This window comes from Nicotiana attenuata, unplaced genomic scaffold (genome assembly GCF_001879085.1).
Source record: "Nicotiana attenuata strain UT unplaced genomic scaffold, NIATTr2, whole genome shotgun sequence".
Taxonomy (NCBI): domain Eukaryota; kingdom Viridiplantae; phylum Streptophyta; class Magnoliopsida; order Solanales; family Solanaceae; genus Nicotiana; species Nicotiana attenuata.
Window position 1 is genome coordinate 15,098 of NW_017676758.1, and position 19,553 is coordinate 34,650.

The window sequence follows — 19,553 nt, forward strand, 5'->3', positions numbered from 1 at the left end:
GCATTGAATTCAATTCCTCTTCTGTAGGAATTATATCCAATACCCTAAAGTCGCGATATCTCTGTTTAATACAAAAAAGTATATTATGAAGAGAAAAAAACTAATACATCTAAAGTTCGGGAAATTTAGGCTCTCCCACGCATACATAACGTAACATCCTGGGGACCTGAGGGGCATCAAGGTACTCATCCTCTCTTATATACTTCTCCCGAACATCTGGGAAGCGCTCATAGAACCAAGCACATAACGGATATGGAAATCCACCAAGTTTATACTCAGTTGTATGGGATTTGTTCTGCTTGTCCAATGCATTCTCATAAGCCACATTACCCCAAGGATATTCAGCGCAAACATTATCATCTTCAACAATAGATGCATACTCCTCCGCCACACACATAACTCAGTATTTTTCCCAAACAGAATAGACTCTACAACAAGAATTTCCATAAGCTTAACTGCATCATCATCACTCTCGCATACGTGTACATGATTCACAGCATTCTTTGGAATTTCATTGCGAGTCATAAAACTTCGAATATCCTTCAAAGTCACACCCTTGGACTTACCAAAATACCGCTTCAGAAGATTGCTCTCTCGATTAATTGGTCTTTCAACATTGTGTGCTGTGATCCGCAAACCACACATAATGTGAAAGTCTTCAAGGGTGAAGGAAACATCATGCCCAAAAATCTTGAAACTAATGGAGTCTCGGTCATTCGTGAATATTCGAGAAAGACACAGACAATGCACCAACTTCATGCTGCATTGGAAATTCTCCATAGCCATAATGTATCTAAATGTACCATTATTAAGCTTATGCTGTTGAGTGGGAGTCAAGAAACTTACAATTAATTTCTTCAAATCATGGTTCCCCTTCCAGTAACCCTTAGAGTTAAACCAATCTCCAAACTCATAATATCTTTGTCCTGGTTTTGTAGGTGGAGCAGAGGGGACATAAGGACCTTGGGGTATTACAGGTAGTCTAGGTGCTTTAGGGGCTTTGCCTTTTTTAGCTGCATTAGGATCTTTAGGTGCTTTAGGAGCCATCTTTTCAAAAAAAGTAAAAGATACAAATACATCAGGACACTATCAAAAAGATCAGTTAAAAGTTCAATACATAGGAAGGCTGAAGTTCGACAGGTATAAAACAAAAACTTCAGCTATAGAGCTAAAGTTCGACAGGTATAAAATAAAAACTTCAGCTATAGAGCTGAAGTTCGACAGGTGTAAAACAAAAACTTCAGCTATAGAGCTGAAGTTCGACAGGTATAAAACAAAAACTTCAGCTCTAGAGATGAACTTCACCAGTAACAAACACAAAAACTTCAGCTCTAGAGATGGACTTCACCAGTAACAAACACAAAAACTTCAGCTCCTAAAGCTGGACTTCACCAGTTACAAACACAAAAACTTCAGCTCCTAAAGCAGAACTTCACCAGTTACAAGCACAAAACATTCAGCAAAAAAATATGCTGTAATTTTTACACAAAACAAAACACAAATTCAAATCCAAAAATAATGCCAAAACATGAAAAAAACTTTAGCTCGTATCTAAGATATCATTGAACTATAGTATCATCTGTTTAACTCTCAAAATTTTTAAAAATTTGAACGTCTAATCACAGAAGAAATTATAGAATTTTCATTAACAACATAAACACTCGTTCAAAAAACCTAAAAACACAATCGTAAAAGTAAAACTAATTCACTTATCAAACTAAACCCTAAGAAAATATTTTATCATAAATACATGACTATCAAAACCAAAATCAGAAATTAAATCGTAAAATAAAACCCAGAAAGTTAATGCAATGTACCTGTGATTAAATTGTAATGTGGGAACAACGACGACTAGCAATTGAAAAATCAAAAACAACGACGAAAACCGTTTGATTTCAGAGAAGAACTTCAAAAAACGCGAATAACGGGAGAGAAAGAGACAGAGAAAGTAGAGGACTAGTGAATACTTGGAGAGAAAGTAGTCTTTTTAATAAGGAAGGTCAAAATGGTCTTTTCAAATGGCTTTTAAAAAAAACGGGTACGGGTGCAAACAGAAAGACAAAGCGGCTACAGGTTAAAAAGGGGCGCCCAAATAGGGCGCCCCGTGCAATTTTTATAAAATTCCGTCATTGACATACACGACATTTTTCACATGTTTCCTGTCAATTTTTCTTTTTATGTTTTTTTTAATGATTTTTCTCTTTTATATAATACTCCTAAATTTGAATTGAGTGGAGTTAAAGGCAAACAACTTTATTAAGAAAACAAACACTTAAAAAGTGGACGAAACTTCCTAATTTAGATTGAAAAGTGCAAGAATTCTAGAATTAAAAAATTAAACTCCTAAATATTAGGAAAATAATTACATGAGTACTCCTAAATATTATAGAAATAATTAAATAAATACTCCTACATATTAGAAAAATAATTAAATAATTATCTTTAAATATTAGGAAAATAATCTAATGACTATTTTGTCCAATGTGAACTATATTTTAAAAGGGTAAAAAGACGAACGACATTTCGCTAAGGGCCTTCGTGCTTTTAATATAGTATAGATTAATTTTGTTTAAATCCAAAATAGACTACCCAAGAGCAGAAATTAGGTTTGTGTATATATTTTCATTATTTTTCTTATTTTTTATTTTAATAATAATAACAAAAGAAGTAGTAATAATAATAATTATATTATAATATTTGAAATAACACCAATAAATTTAAACAACTTACTAATAAAATATTTAAGTATTTGAAAAGAGTCAAGTACACTAATGATTCTACGAACGCAAAGATCTAAAGGGAACTATCACATTAACTTTTTTACTCTTTGGTACTATAACTTATAAAATTATGATTACAATTAATTGTTTAAAATTATATATGAGCTCATATGAAGAATTTGAATCAACAACAAATAAAATATTTTCTTCAATGTTGTGGACAAATAATGAAGTCTTTGAATTAACTAATTAGCAAAAGAATCGATTTAACTATTATTCAAGTTCATTATATAAGTAAAATTATTTTCAAGGTGACAAATCTCTCAGGGTGCATATATTTTGATAAGAAGAGCATCAGCATATAGAAAAATTAGTTATAATAATATTAAGAGTCAAATTGGTAAAAATCTAAAGTTAAATAAAGTAATAAGAATGAAATAGTAGAATACAAACTATATTATGAACTAATTTTCATTTATTATTATTATGCCAACTCAGACTTTACGTTGTCCCTTATCAATTTTTTTATGAGCATAACACCAACCCCTCCATTCCCAAAGACGGAGAAATTTAATTTTTTAATTTATTTTATTTGATAAATCTTTGTTGATATAAATTTATTTATACGTATTTTTATTTATTTTTATATTATATTATAAAAATAACAATAATTTTTATAAGATATTCCTAGAAAAGACCTAAGAAATTACAATAAGACATCTAAGAACTTCTGAGAGATGTTCCTTTATTTATTGAGCTAACTAAATGAAATATTCAATATTTGTCATTTTCAAAAGCTTATACATTTTTTGTTAATTTTTATTTGAAAAGTCAAACACATAGTTTAATGATATTTAAATACTTTTTTATAGTAGTATATTTATTAATATAGGGTACACGCGCAAAGCGCGTACCCTAAGACTAGTATCTAAAAAACAAGCAACTTGAAAACCTCAAACTCTTCTTGCACATAAATCATTACATAGAAAAATGTAATTTAGAAAAGGTCAACTTGGAAACCTCAACTCTTCTTGCACATAGATCATACATATGTAAATTTAATTCAAACATTACATATTTAGGCCACTATCACACGAGAAAACATTTATCAAAGTTGGGAATTGCATAGGTTCTTCATTTCTCTGTTGTGATTAACGCAAAAGCTTCAAAGTCAAAGTAATAATGCATAGAGATTTATGAGGTCATAATGTATAGGTAATATAGTATTAGTTTGTTGAGCTTCAAATGTATCTATAACTATCTTCATTTCCTCCACATTGCTCACAAAACAGAGAGCTAAAAATGGTGCAATCAAGAATTCTTTGGCAAAAGATGATCAAGCCCTCCTCTCCCACCCTCCATAACTTAGACATCACAATCTTTCTACCACTGATCAAATATCTAGTCCTGCATATTCTTCTTTTGCTGCCTTCTACTCCAAATCACCTACAAATACCAACATAAACCACATTCTTGAAAACTCCCTTTCAAAAGTATCAGCTTCTTATTACTCTTTCGCGGGATGAATCATGAATAACAAATATGTTGATTGTAATGACACAGGTGCTGAGTATTTAGATGTCCGGGTTAGTTGTCCCATGTCTGAAATTCTCAACCACGCTTATTGTGATGCCACACATATAGTTTTCCCACAAGATTTGCCTTGGAGTAGTTCCTTGATAAGAAGTCTATTAGTGGTCCAATTAACCCGTTTCGATTGTGATGGACTAGCAGTTAGTATATGTATATCGTACCAGATTACTGATGGATATCTACATGTAAGTTCTCTTCATGAAATGGGTGCTACAGCGCCACAGTTGGATTTCCATCTCCTCAGTTTGATGCAGATTGTTTCTTCCCAATAATGGATGATCCTCCTCTAGCTGCTGCACCTGCACCTGATTTCTCATCCTCTAGTTTGGGAAGACTCAAAGTATTGTTGCAATGAGTTCAGAATTGCAAAATCCAACTCGCGTTGAAGTTGCTACAGCACTTATTCATAAAGGTGGAGTGGCAGCTGCTATATCACAAGCAAATTCCGGCTTGCCCGGACCATCTCTATTGTACCACGTGGCGAATTTACGCCCACCATTGCCCCTAAAACACCATTGGAAATGTTTGTTCTTCTTTAGCTGCACAATAGCAGCAACGGAAGATGAGATACAAGTCCCCCACATCGGTGCTCAAGTAAGGAAGGCTAAACATCTTCAAGAGTTGAAGGATAAGAATCCAAATCAGGTAGATTCACATTCGCTTGAAAAATTCAAATCATTTGTAAACATTTCAAAGAGGAATATATATATGATATTATGTATACAGTAGCTTCTGCAATTTCGGGTTAAATATTATTGATTTGGATGAGGTAGGCCTATAAGAGTGACCCTAGCAACAGATCCAATGATTAACAGCATTATTTTCTTGGATGACTCAAGTGGAAATGGGATAAATGCACTAATCTCTTTGAGAGAAGTGAATATGTTGATGTTTCAGAGTAACAAGGAGCTCCTGCAGTTCGCTTCTCCAGTTGTTCCGTCACCTGAATAAGTTAAAAGCCATCTTGCCAAGTTATTGAGAATGTGTTTTAGGGTCTATTTGAAACAGCATCTCTACCTGCACAAGGTAGGGGTAAAGTACACACTACTCTCACCAGACCTAATTTATGGGATTCCACTAGGTTTGTTATTATTGTTGTTGTTGTAGAAGTTCAAATAATTCAAGTCCCAATATAGGATCAAGTCCTAATGCAAACTATAGAGGTTTATACTTCTCTAGTCAATGAATACTTCATCAAAATGTATAATGCAACTATTCTGAAATATGGATGAACGGGAATGTGGTAGGAGTGACTAAGTGAGAGGCGGCAAAGTACAAGAAAGAGGAGCACTTTAGTGAAGGAAAACCAATGTTACGGATCAGATGCCCTCCTCTGGAAAGAAAGAACCCAATTTGGAGAACAAAAAATTCCTTTTTCCTTCCACCGCTTCTTCCTCCAATTCCTAATTTTCTTTTCCAAATATACAAGCTATGTAAAGACGATATCTCTCCCAATGTCTCTGCTATGTTGTCATAGTATTGATAATAACCATATTTTTCTATCACTTCTTCAAACCACATGATATATTCTTTTCCAGCTTTCAGTCTTCCCTACCTCCCTCTGCATTTCCTTTAATCTCTCAGCAAAAATAATACTAATCAGCTACGAAATGGAAACATTGCTAAGAATAGCTGGTCCCACTAGATACTGAAAGAAAAGTATCATCCATGTTGCAATTGATGAACCATGATCGAGTCGAACTCAATCATTAGCCGCTGTTACTAGATTTAGTTGTAATTGTTCAATGAATAAAAAATACTGTGGGGCCTGAGGGAATGAATCAGATGCAGTCAAGAACAAATAAATGGACTTCTGACACAAAAATTATCAGCTAATCAACTGTAGAAATTTCCACTAAAACTGGGAAAAGAAAAATGTAAAGGGAAGATAACCTTTTCTCAGAGTCAGCGTCATTTTTTCAACCTGAAAAGTGTTCAAAAACATTAAAAAAAATAACAAATAATGCCATAAGCGTAGATTGAATAAAGAAGTATGGAATTATTTGCTTGAGAACAATATTTCATGAACCTCATGAACTTCTTTCTTGTTCTCGGTATATACTCAGATGACTCTCTCCATCACATTAGATGTCATATTTTGATTCAGTATAGGTATTAAAGCAAGAGTTTTTCTTAACCTAAAATAGATGCAGGTTGAGGCTATTCCTCAAATATATCCCTTAAAACTTAAAAGAGTCCCATGTAACGTTTTTTGTTAATATGATTTTGGAGTATTGAAGAAGTCTAAAGGAAAAAAATTCCTTTTCAAGAATGTGGACACCAGTTCTGGAACAACCTAAAAAGGAAAGTTGGACAGATCATTAGTAATAGGAGTAGAATATGTATCTGTATGTCTACAATCAATAAAGATAGAGTGAAAATCTGCTGATTATCCAAAGTAAAACTCCAGATAATATAATATTTTCTAGTTGTACCAATAGATCATACGATATGTTGAAAAAGGATGATGATAAAGTTGGACAATTTACCTTCTGATCAGCTAGGGACTTCGAGTCTTCCAACACGTCTCCAGCAGGCAATAGAATTAATTGCTGATCATTAACAGGTTGATCAGTGAGGTTATACAATTTCTCCTTTATTTGTAGAATTGTCTCGGTTGGGTCACATTGAATAAAGTAGGTGATCCTATTACGCTTGACACGGATATACATTGCCTGCATAGACAGAAAGAATTTAAAGAACCAAATTGATTTATTATATCAAATAATCCATCAGCATCACATTCTCTTTTCTCATCACTTACCTATGCTTCTATAAGTTCATATACACATACATAATTACATGTATTATAGTACTCAGTAGTGTTTCCAATAGTATTTAGGTTTATATGCTATTATCTAGATCCATTTAGTTCATTGGTTTTTCTTTTCAAGGTTTATATATCCATGTTGATCTGCATATTTCCATCGTTTTTGAGTCTGATAATACAAATAAACAGTCTATTTTTCATTTGTCCTTCCAGCATACCTTCCAATTGAGTTCGGCTTTGTGAAGATTGGCCAATGATAGCTAAATGCCGTATTTATTATACAAACCATTGGCGCATGTCTTTCATAGTCGCTCGGCAAGACTTACATAGTGATCATAAACAAGAAATAAGTACCTCTAGTAATCTTGTAATAAAAACTTATATTTGTCTACAGAAGGAAATGAAGTTCTCTGATCTTTCTTTAATTCAGAAAAATAAGCAATGGAAGATCCAGTCGACCTTGGTTAACACTACCTAACTGGTTGGGTCCACTCAGTGCTCAACTCTAAGCTCAAAGATTCATCTAATCATAACCTATTTATGCTCAAATTCTACTAACACTTCTCTGCTAAAGTCCCTCCGTCAACCCCAAAAAATGTCATGGAGCAAAGCTCATAAGGAAAATGCACTAGTTGTCAAATCAAACCAGACAGAGATTACAATTCACACAAACTACTTGATCAAACACCATTTGATGGCTAACAGAAGAACATGTTAATGATCATCTTATTCCAGATTAATCACCAAATTTTGGAAAACCAAATGGGATTGGAGCAACATATTTACCTAATAGCACCAAGTTAACGAGTGTTTTGAAAGTAACCCACCAATACATAATAGCACAGTGCAATTGAGGGAGTTTTCTCTCAGTCATAATATATCTAGAAGATTTCTTACAAGTAAAACCGAATATCTTTAAACCTCGTGGCAATACAATGTTAAATAAGGTTCAAACTACAATCATATGAACAACTTATCCACATAGTTCAATCAATCAACTACCTCACACTCCAAAAAAATTGGGACAAGTTGGATTGGTGGGCGGTTATTAAAACTAAGCATGTGAGTCTTGTGGAAGTTGAGAATGTAATGGAGTTGCATACCAAAACGATATATCTAGTGTTCAACAAGCGGCGGACAAAGAGTTAGAACATGAATTGGAGCATCCTCAACACATGTATGAAGAAATTGATCTCGAGGAAGAAGGTTTCATGGCAAATGGGTTGGAAGAACTATCAGATGACGATGAGTATACTTCTTATGAGTCAGATTCGACATAAAGTAATGGAACAAGTAAAGATGAAGAATTGGCGAGTGGGAAAATGAAATAAGCGAAGATGAAGAATTGGCAGGTGTTGAAGATTGGAAAAAAAAAAAGGGCAGCCCGGTGCACTAAGCTCCCGCTATGCGCGAGGTTCGGGGAAGGGTCGGCCACAAGGGTCTATCATACGCAGTGTTACCCTGCATTTCTGCAAAAGGCTATTTCCACGGCTCGAACCCGTACCTCCTAGTCACATCGCAGCAACTTTACCGGTTACGACAAGGCTCCCCTTCATGAAGATGAAATAAGCGAGGAGGATTAAAAAGAGAGTTTTCGTTGGTTCTTTCTTTATTTGGATTAGCTAACTTTTTTTTGTCAACTTTTCTATTTCTTGTATGAGATTCTCTCCACTATTTTATGATAAAAATGGTCACGAATTTTATTGTGTCTATTTCTTTTCTTAGCTTCTATTTCATGTCTTTCTTTAGCGTGTTGTTAATGACATGTTATTTGTTTAGTTAATTATTATTTGTTCATCTCTTTTTGTGGTTATGGCTCTAACTTCTCTCATCTATTGTGATACAGGTTCAAAGATAACATGTGTTTTTATTCAAGTCATTATTTACTTAACGCAATATGCTATCTTTAAACTTCTGTTTAAATCAATATTTAACACAATTTATTTTTATACTTTAAATCAATATTTTTTACTAACTTATCTTTTAACATTCTTATTACGTAGATAGCATCCAGTGAAAATAATGATCGACGTCGGAGTAATAATTCTCGCGTGACTAACAAGAAAAAAGGAAAAGAAAATGCTACAGTGTCTAGATCGAGTCCACCTCATTCTTCCACTCGTAACAAGAAAAAAGGAAAAGAAAAGGTTATAGTGTCTAGATCGAGTCCACCTCGTTCTTCCACTCCATCAGTGCATTCTCGCTCACAGGGCCAGCCACCATTATGATATTCTATGGTATGCCTCCCTCGAGCTACCCACCGATGCCTCCCCCGGTCTATCCCGGTATGCCTCATTCGAGCTATCCATCTATGCCTTCCCCAGGTTGTAGCTCAATTCCTCCCTCGGGCTATCCCGGGATGCCATCCTCTACTCCTTTTTCCAATATGCCTCCTCCGGGCTATATCTCGATGCAACAGCCATTTACGGCTACACAGGGCATGCACTCAGCTTATCTCGCTGCCATGGAGCGATACCAGTCATATGTCCGAGTGTTCAGTAACTCGACCATCTTCAAAGTCTCCATTATCAGAGGTCACTCCATCTCCACGTCTTTCTAGGTTGAATATTAGAGTGAGCAGTTCTGAGGCATCGCTTGCTCCTTCGACTCCGTCTTCAGTTGATGGTCCAAATCTTCCACCACGTGGACATGTAGATCTTCCCCCACCAGGACATGCAGATGGGATAAATAGAGTACGCATCATTGCTGAAGGGACTGGGTAAGCTTAGTCTTTTATGTTATTTTAATGTGTATCTTATATTTTAATTATTGAATTAACAATTTTGTAAATGTTTCTATCATCGTCTTGCAGGTTTTATCCTTCTAGACCGGCTGCAAATGCAATTTCAATTGCCATTAGAAAGATTTATAATGGTGCCTACCCGACTTGGAGTCATATTCCATATCATCAGCAAGAACCGATGCTTAATGAGTTTATGGTACGAATACCTAGTTTGCAGAAAACTATATATCTATCTAACTTTATTTATCAACTAATGCTATATATTTTGATTAGCGAAAAGGTGAACATGCAGCCATGCTGAGGATAATGTTATTAGAAGCAATTTTGCAAAGAGGGCTAGTCATCGATTATCAGACATGTTCTCCGATGCTTGTGGCCAAAATATAATGCCTGGGTGGGTTGGAAAAGATCACTAGGTGGAGCTTCTTAAATACTGAGCCACTGAGGAATTTAAAAAGAAGAGCAATCAGGCAAAAGCAACTCGAAATTCTGAGAAGGGTGTCTCGTTGCACTCTTTGCAACATTGCTTCTAATAACATAATCCTCAGCATGTTGCATGTGCACCTTTTCTGCAATCAAAATATATAGTGTTAGTTGATAAATAAAGTTAGATAGATATATAGTTGTCTACAAACAAGGTGTTCGTACCATAAACTCATTAAGCACCGGTTGCTGCTGATGATATGGAATATGACTCCAAGTCGGGTAGGCACCATTATAAATCTTTCTAATGGCAATTGAAATTGCATTTGCAGACGGTCTAGAAGGATAAAACTTGAAGACAATGACAGAAACATTTACAAAATTGTTAATTCAATAATTAAAATATAAAACATTAAAATAGCATAAAAGATTAAGCTCACCCAGTCCTTCAGCAATGATGTGTACTCTATTTATCCTATCTGTATGTCCAGGTGGCGGAAGATCTACATGTCCAGGTGGTGGAAGATTTGGACCATCAACTGAAGACGGAGTCGAAGGAGCAGGCGATGCCTCATAACTGCTCGCTCTAATATTCAACCTAGAAAGACGTGGAGATGGAGTGGCCTCTGATAATGGAGACTCTAAAGATGGTCGAGTTACCGATCGCCGGGACATATGACGGGTATATCGCTCCATGGCAGCGAGATAAGCTGAGTGCATACGCTGTATGGCTGTAAATGGCTATTGCATCGAGCTATAGTCTGGAAGAGGCACATTGGAAAAAGGAGCAGCGGATGGCATACCGGGATAGCCCGAGGGAGGAATCGAGCTATATCCCGGGGAAGGCATAGATGGATAGCTCGAGTGAGGCATCCCGGGATAGACCGGGGGAGGGATCAGTGGGTAGCTCGATGGACGCATACCATAGAAAAGATATGATCATGGTGGTTGGCCCTGTGAGCGAGAATGCACTGATAGAGTGGAAGAACGAGGTAGACTCATTCTAGACACGATAGCCTTTTCTTTTCCTTTTTTCTTGTTAGGGGTGGAAGAATGAGGTGGACTCGATCTAGACATTGTAGCATTTTCTTTTCTTTTTTTCTTGTTAGTCACACCCTCGTGAGAATCATTACTCCGATGTCGATCAGTATTCTCACCAGATGCCATCTACATAATAAGAATGTTAAAAATAAGTTAGTAAAAAATACTGATTTAAAGTATAAAAATAAATTGTGTTAAATATTGATTGAAACAGAAGCTGAAAGATAACATATTGCGTTAAGTAAATAATGACTTGAATAAAAACACTTGTTATCTTTGAACCTGTACCCCAGACCCCACTTGTGGGAAACTACTGGATTTGTTGTTGTTATTGTATCTTTGAACCTGTATAACAATATATGCGAGACGTTAGAGCCATAACCACAAAAAGAGATGAACAAATAATAATTAACTAAACAAATACATGTCATTAACAACACGCTAAAGAAAGACATGAAGTAGAAGCTAAGGAGAAAAATAGACACAATAAAATTCATCACCATTTTTATCATAAAATAGTGGAGAGAATCTCACACAAGAAACAGAAAGGTAGACAAAAAAAATTAGCTAATCCAAATACAGAAAGAACCAACGAAAACACTCTTTTTAATCCTCCTCGCTCTTTCATCTTCAACACCTGCCAATTCTTCATCTTCGCTTATTTCATTTTCACCACTTGCCAATTCTTCATCTTCACTTGTTCCATTACTTTCAGTCGAATCTGACTCATAAGAAGTATACTCATCGTCATCTGATAGTTCTTCCTCCCCATTTGCCATGAAACCTTCTTCACCGAGATCAATTTCTTCATATATGTGTTGAGGATGCTCCAATTCATGTTCTAACTCTTTGTCCACCGCTTGTTGAACACTTTTGATATGCAACATCCAATACATTCTCAACTTCCACATGACCCACAGGCTTAGTTTTAATAACCGTCCACCAATCCAACTTCTACTATCTTTTGTATCCATTCCGCTCTATTCAAAATACACTTCGGATTTAATGCATAGATTTAAGTTATATGCGTGACAGTGTATAGATTCTTTTACATTATCAGTGAATTAGTTACCATTTTTACCAAATTAATGGTTAACTAATTTGGTACCAAATTAATGGTTAATTAACATGTGTTAGTACTTAGTAGTTTAGTTACCTGTGTTAGTAGTTTAGTCAATTAATGGTTATTAAAAGATTTACCTATAATTACCTAATGACCTAACTGTGTAAATATTTCTTACATTATCGGTGAATAGAACTTAAACAGCTAATAAGAATTAGTTCCGCCCCACTCCCATGTGAGCATTTCCAGAATTATACAGAGGAAAAGAAGCAGGCCCAAACCAACTAGATATATGAGAAGCAAAATGGAGATACATTTATGACAATATACATATATTGAAAAAAAAACACACACATAAACACATCAATATATCAATATATATAAGAAAATCCTAGAATGCAGTTGGGTATGACAGGAAATTGAAAAAATTAAAGGGTGAATTAAAGGAAAGTACTAAGCACAAACCATGGTGTCTATCGTCGGTGATTCTTCTTGTTTTTCAAAAGGATGATCTTTGGCAGTTGGGTTCTTGAAGCCCAATTTCGGGTTTTTGGGTGGAAGTTATAGCGTTAAATGAGAATTGACCCTTAAAGATTTAGAATATATCAATTTGCCCCTGAAGTTTATGAGAAATGTCCATTTTTTAAAATATGGGTACCTTGAATCGATTGGCCCGACTAATTCACATTCACATCACGTAAGGTTTACGAGGGAAAGCACTCTTAACCCGATTTTTTTTTAATTTCTAAGGATTGAATTGAAAAGCTTTAATTAAGAGCGAAGAGATTTTATCCATCCGGTCACGTTTCTTAATGTGGAATGTCCATTATTCTGCTTAAATCAAGAAGTACGATTATGATGAAAGAATAAGATATTCAAAATATCTAAATTTTTAATAAACTTTGTCCTCATTATTTTGCAGCTAATACTAAATTCCTTTTTAGCATAAAATTCAAACACTTTTGTTAGAAAAAAATGAGAAACTTATATCCCTAGTAACCGAGACAAACTTGCGTGCACCTAATTAAGCACTAAAAGAAATAATCGCACCTTCATTATTTCAACGAGATGCCTGCTGCCTCTTATCCGTATTAGTAGCGAGCAACTCTGCCTAACACCAAGGCTCCAAAGTATTAGAAGAAATAAGTTCATGTCCCATTCTATTTGAACTGTTAGTATTTAACCATGATTAAGTTAATGCTACACGCCCATAGCTAAGTTGAATAAAAATTTAACAAAACAATAACAACAACAAACCTAGTATATTCTCACATGTGGGGTCTCCGGAGGATAATGTGTACACAGACCATATTACTACATAGTGAAGGCAGAGAGGTTGTTTCCACTTAACTCTCGGCTCAGAATCTAACAAAACCTAAACAATATTTATTTATTTATTTATTTATGTATTTATTAGAAAACCTAAAAATAAAATAAATGAATTCAGCATTCAAACAAAATTAATGATTAACTAAATTTTGGAAAAATATAAATGAATGCACGCATTAGTTTGTTGAGCTTCAAATATATTTATAACTATCTTCATTTCCTCCACATTGCTCACGAAACAGAGAGCTAAAAATGGTGCAATCAAGAATTCTTTGGCAAAATATGATCAACCCCTCCTCTCCCACCCTTCATAACTTAGACATCACAATCTTTCTACCACTGATCAAATATCTAGTCCTGCATATTCTTCTTTTGCTGCCTTCTACTCCAAATACCAACATAAGCCAGATTCTTGAAAACTCCCTTTCAAAAGTATCAGTACTCCTTCGCGGGATGAATCATGAATAACAACTATGTTGATTGTAATGACATAGGTGCTGGGTATTTAGATGTCCGAGTCAGTTGTCCAATGTTCCAAGTTCTCAACCATGCTTATAATGATGCTACACATACAGTTTACCCACAAGATTTGCCATTGAGTAGTTCCTTGAACAGAAGTCCACTAATGGTCCAATTAACCCGTTTCGATTGTGGTGGAATAGCAGTCAGTTTATGTATATCGCACCAAATTACGGATGGATGTATACATGTAAGTTTCTTCATGATTGGGCAGCTACAGCCTGACTGTTGGATTTCAGACCATCTCTTCAGTTTGATGCAGATTGTTTCTTCCCAATAATGGATGATCTTTGCTGCACCTTCACCTGATATTGCTGCCTCAACCTCGATGTGTCTCAAGAATGTACCATTTCTCGTCCTCTAATTTTGGCAGACCGTATACGGTAAAATCGGAGGGTCCAATTTTCGGCCATTACAATGCCTCGTGAGCAAGGTTTCCAAAGGCCCGAGACTACTGTCGAGATTTATCCCGAGGAGCCATCGGTGTCCAACCTCGAGGCAGCGCAAGTCAACGGTTATGGTAGAACAGTGGAAAGTTCTGACCCGTATCAGGGCATTGAGTAGCTATACCTGCCCCATATCTTTGTAATTAATGCTTTTGTACTATGTTCCCCTCATATATAAAGGGGAATCTTTGTCATTTGTAGACATCTGATGCTCAATGCTAAATACACAAGAACATTCTCTCTGCTCTCTAACATATTTTCTTGATTTTACTACTTCATTTATTGCTTATATTTATTGTATTCTATTTATTGTTCTTTATTTATTGCTTATCATTGATCATAAAGGGTCATCATCATAGCTCTCATAAATGTTATCCCCCTCTCGACTGCCCCGAATCGGCCATCCAGCTCGACCCCGAGGCCTCACAATCGACAGCTCGAGACCCCCGATCTATACCGTTTCTAAGCTATAATCCTGCTTTCTAACCTTTTACTTAGCATCAATCGCGTAAAAACTAGCATAAAAATAGATCACGTATTTTTAGAACCTCATAATCAAATTTAATTGTTATTACCATTTTCAAGGTAAACAGTTTGGCGCCCACCGTGGGGCTAAAAATAATAGTGATTATTTTCTTGCTGGTTTTACTACATAACGCAAGTTATCTTTCACGCTTTTCTTGTCCAAAATCTTCTATTTCAGGTCGAAATGTCTAACTCAGTAAATGGAGGTGAAAACAACAATCTTGAGGACCACGGAGAGAATGGTGTGAATGTTCCAGGTGTTGGTATACCACCACGAAACCCTGGGAACGCGCCAGAACCAATTCCCGTGGACGCAGTCTCGCGCGAGGCCCAACACGTCGATATAAGCTCCCATACCAACAGGAGCGTACATCAAGTAGAACAACAAGAAGTCCAAAAAACCCCGACTGGGGAAGAATGGGAGGTTAGCCTTCACGTTATTTTTGAAATGTTGCAGGCACAACAGCTGGCTATTGCTCAGCTGCAAAGTCACCAGAAAACTCCTAGCACGGTAGCACCGAAGACGGCTCTCCCAGACGAGCAGGTACCAGAGAGATCAAGCAACAACGGGTCGGCAGCCGACCCCACCATCGTAAAGATGCTCGAGGACCTCACGAGGAGGATCGAATCGGGCGAGAAGAAGATAGAGGCCAACGACAAGAAGGTCGAGACCTACAACTCCAAGGTCGACCAAATTCCGGGCGCACCCCCGATCTTGAAAGGTGTGGATTCAAAGAAGTTCGTATAGAAGTCGTTCCCACAGGAAGCGGTCCCGAAACCCATTCCAAAGAAGTTCAGAATGCCAGATCTTCCAAAGTACAACGGAACCTCCGACCCCAATGAGCACGTTACCGCTTACACTTGTGCAGTGAAGGGCAATGACCTAAAGGATGACGAGATCGAGTCCGTCTTACTGTAGAAGTTCGGGGAAACGCTTTCTAAAGGGGCAATGATGTGGTATCACAACCTGGCCCCACACTCGATAGATTCATTTGCCATGCTGGCGGATTCTTTCATTAAGGCACATGCTGGTGCCATCAAAGTAGCAACAAGAAAATCTGAAGTCTTCAAGATTAAGTAGAGGGAGAATGAGATGCTGCGAGAGTTCATATCTCGCTTTCCAATGGAACTACCACCAGTCTCCGACGACTGGGCAGTGCAGGCCTTCATTCAAGGTCTGAATGAACGAAGCTCGGTGGCTTCGAAGCAGCTGAAACAGAATCTGGTTAAATATCCCGCCATGACCTGGTCGGACGTTCACAACCGATATCAGTCGAAAATCCGGGTCGAGGACGACCAACTAGGAGCCCCCTCGGGCTCGGTATACCCTAGCAGGCTTCTGGCGAAGGAACCAAAGCCAAACAAAGAAAGGTACCAGCCATACACCGAAGACAGGAGAAACGCCTCGAGGCGCAACATACCCCGCAATGATCGAAGGATGGATCGAGGACAGAATCCTCAGGGACTCGTCAACAGAGCCGGATTCGATAGGCACACAGGGCCAACGGAGGCGCCTCGCTTGTCGGAATACAACTTCAACGTCGACGTATCAGACATCGTGTTCGCCATCAGTAAAATCAGAGATGCTAGGTGGCCCAGGCCTGTACAATCATATCCTTCGCAAAGAAATCATAACTTAGTGTGTGAATTTTACAACACGCATGGCCACAGGACCGAGGATTGCCACCAGCTCCGAGAAGAAGTAGCCAGACTACTCAATAAAGGTCACCTCCGAGAATTCCTAAGCGACCGGGCCAAAAATCAGTTCCGGGAAAGAGAGGCGGCCAAGAAGAACGAAACGAATGAGCCACAGCATGTCATCCACATGATCTTGGGAGGCATCGATGCCCCATAGGAGCCCATGATGAGAAGAACAAAAATATCCATCACCAGAGAAAAGCGAACTCGGGGCTACATACCCGAGGATGCTCTCACATTCAGCGACGAGGACATCGAGACCTTGTCTCAACCTCACAACGACGCACTGGTAATCTCTTTCCTTGTAAATACATTTCAAATTAAACGTGTACTTGTGGATCCAGGTAGCTCGGCCAACATTATCAGGTCGAGGGTGGTAGAGCAGCTCGGGCTGCTCGACCAAATCATTCCCGCCTTCGAGTCCTCAACGGATTCAACATGGCGAGCGAGACGACAAAAGGGGAAATCACCCTCCAAGTCAACGTGGCCAGCACAACCCAAAATGCCAAATTCCATGTCATCGAAGGAGACATGAGATACAATGACTTGCTCGGAAGGCTATGGATACACTGCATGAGAGCAGTACCATCAACCCTTCATCAAATGATAAAGTTCCCGACAAAGGATGGGATAAAAATCGTCTACGGGGAACAGCATGCGGTGAGAGAAATGTTCGCAGTACATGACGTAGCGCCGACACTAGTACCTCCACCTTCGAAAGAACCAAAGGGTAATCAAACAGTAAATAAGCAATAGCAAACTACATCTTCGGTTAAGCCCGAATAAACAAAGCAGAAGACTGTACCGCAACCTCATCACAAGCGACTGAAACATATCGGGGCTCGAAACATCGCCGACACATTCTACACTAAGGTATGACCGTCTCCCTTTTCTTTCAGTTACACTATACGCTAACCTAAGTGCAGGTATCCGATCAAAACGGCCGAACCACTTCCCAACTCGAAGGCCTTAGGTTTCAAAAGCATGCGTTGCACTCTTTTCCTTCGACCGGGTTTTTATCCCAAGAAGGGTTTTACCGGCAAGGTTTTTAATGAGGCAACACCCATATGCTACCTGTAGACAATAAATTTGCGTCTAGAAAATAAAATCAAGACCGAAAAATATCGCAACAATCGTAGTATTTTATTTCGAATATTTGAGTGTACAATCTCTATGAATCCTCTGATTCTTCCTTTCAATGGTAAATAAATTCAAGGGCCTTTGAGCTTGATCTTGAATCTATATTTGTTGCCACGAACGATGATCTTGTTCTTGAGCTTGAGCTTGATTTGTTCTTCGTTCTTGAGCTTGAACTTGATTTGTTCTTCGTTCTTGAGCTTGAACTTGATTTCTTGAAATTGAACTTGAAGCTTGAAACTTGTGGAGGAATTTGCAGCGTTTGATCCACGAGCTCTTTCTTGCTTCTTGTTATAACTTCTGTCCCTTTTCTGAGTTATGAAGACCCCTATTTATAGTTGTGGAAGGGAGGAGTTGCGATAAGAATAAATTCTTTCCGACCAATCAAATTGAAGTGTGAGATGGCCGCATTTGATTGGCCAGAACATGTCACTTGCACACGTGGCGCGATTTTATTGGCCTTTTAGTGTGACTGGACATGCCTTGTCATTTTTGACACGTGGCATGGTCCTATTGGCTCTTCCGCTTGACTTGGCGCGCCAAGTCATTTGACACGTGGCACCAAACTGGGCCTCTAGGAAGATGTCATCTTGGGCTTAATGAAGTGGGCTCATCACTTTAGCCCAATTAAATGGGCTAGCCCAATAGATTAAGACTTATTTATTTAATCCATATATATTGGACTTATATAATTAATTCAATTATATTAGCCCATAATATTTATTTGGACCAATATATCTTGAATTTATAATATAACCCAAATTATTTTACGGATTTACTTTAATAAAATTTATATGCCTACAAATGCCCCCTACTTCAAGACTTGACAAAATACATATTTTTTTGATGAATATTGAAGACAAGGATTGAAGTAATATTGAAGCATCATTCCTTCTCTTTTTTAAAAAAAAAAATTATTATACAAATACTTGAAACACCAAAGTTTCCAATCTTCAGTCATGTATGGTTGTAATTGCTTGCTGACATTTCATTTTGACTTTGCCAAAGAAAACTCTTTCTTTTAATTGAGAACCATTATTGTCATATGCATAGTAGACCTCCAGTACATGCAAAATAATTGGCCTTGAGATAATTCAGCTCGGCCTATAGAATTTGCAAGTCAATAGGCCTTGGGATAAGTTTGCCACGTAGCTCAATTCCAAACCATCTGTATCACTGCCTCGCAACTATCCAAATCCCTTTAGGAGAGAATATTTGGTATTGAAGGCTACAATTTGAGTCCCCGTTGACAACAGCTTATTACCGCCGCCTTTGCTAGCCCAATTTTACTGGGAATNCAGTCTCTGACATCTATATATATATGGCTGCTTGCTCCAATCGTGAATATCGATTCTCAGTATTTGCAAGCCACTTGAGTTTATTTTGCGGACTCGGAAACATTAATGCAAAGGTAATTTCTTCTTCTTTTCTTGTGCTTTTCTTCTTTCGTCGTCCTTTTTTCTTTTTTGTAGGTCAAGCGAGAAAGATATGCTCTTGTTCAACAAGATGATCCATGCATGAAGAAGGCGGTCTTAGAGTGTGAGGG

At 37.4% G+C, this 19,553-nt stretch overlaps 1 protein-coding gene across 1 annotated transcript; it reads right to left on the reverse strand.

Annotated features, from left to right (window-relative positions):
- Positions 1 to 3,809: 3,809 nt before the first annotated feature.
- On the reverse strand, positions 3,810 to 12,879 carry LOC109221196. Its single transcript, XM_019385662.1, has 3 exons — positions 12,819 to 12,879; positions 6,803 to 6,988; positions 3,810 to 4,852 (listed from the first exon to the last, which is right to left on the reverse strand). Exons 1-3 carry the CDS (start codon positions 12,819 to 12,821, stop codon positions 4,718 to 4,720), a joined length of 324 nt encoding a protein of 107 aa, XP_019241207.1. The 5' UTR covers positions 12,822 to 12,879; the 3' UTR covers positions 3,810 to 4,717.
- Positions 12,880 to 19,553: the final 6,674 nt, after the last annotated feature.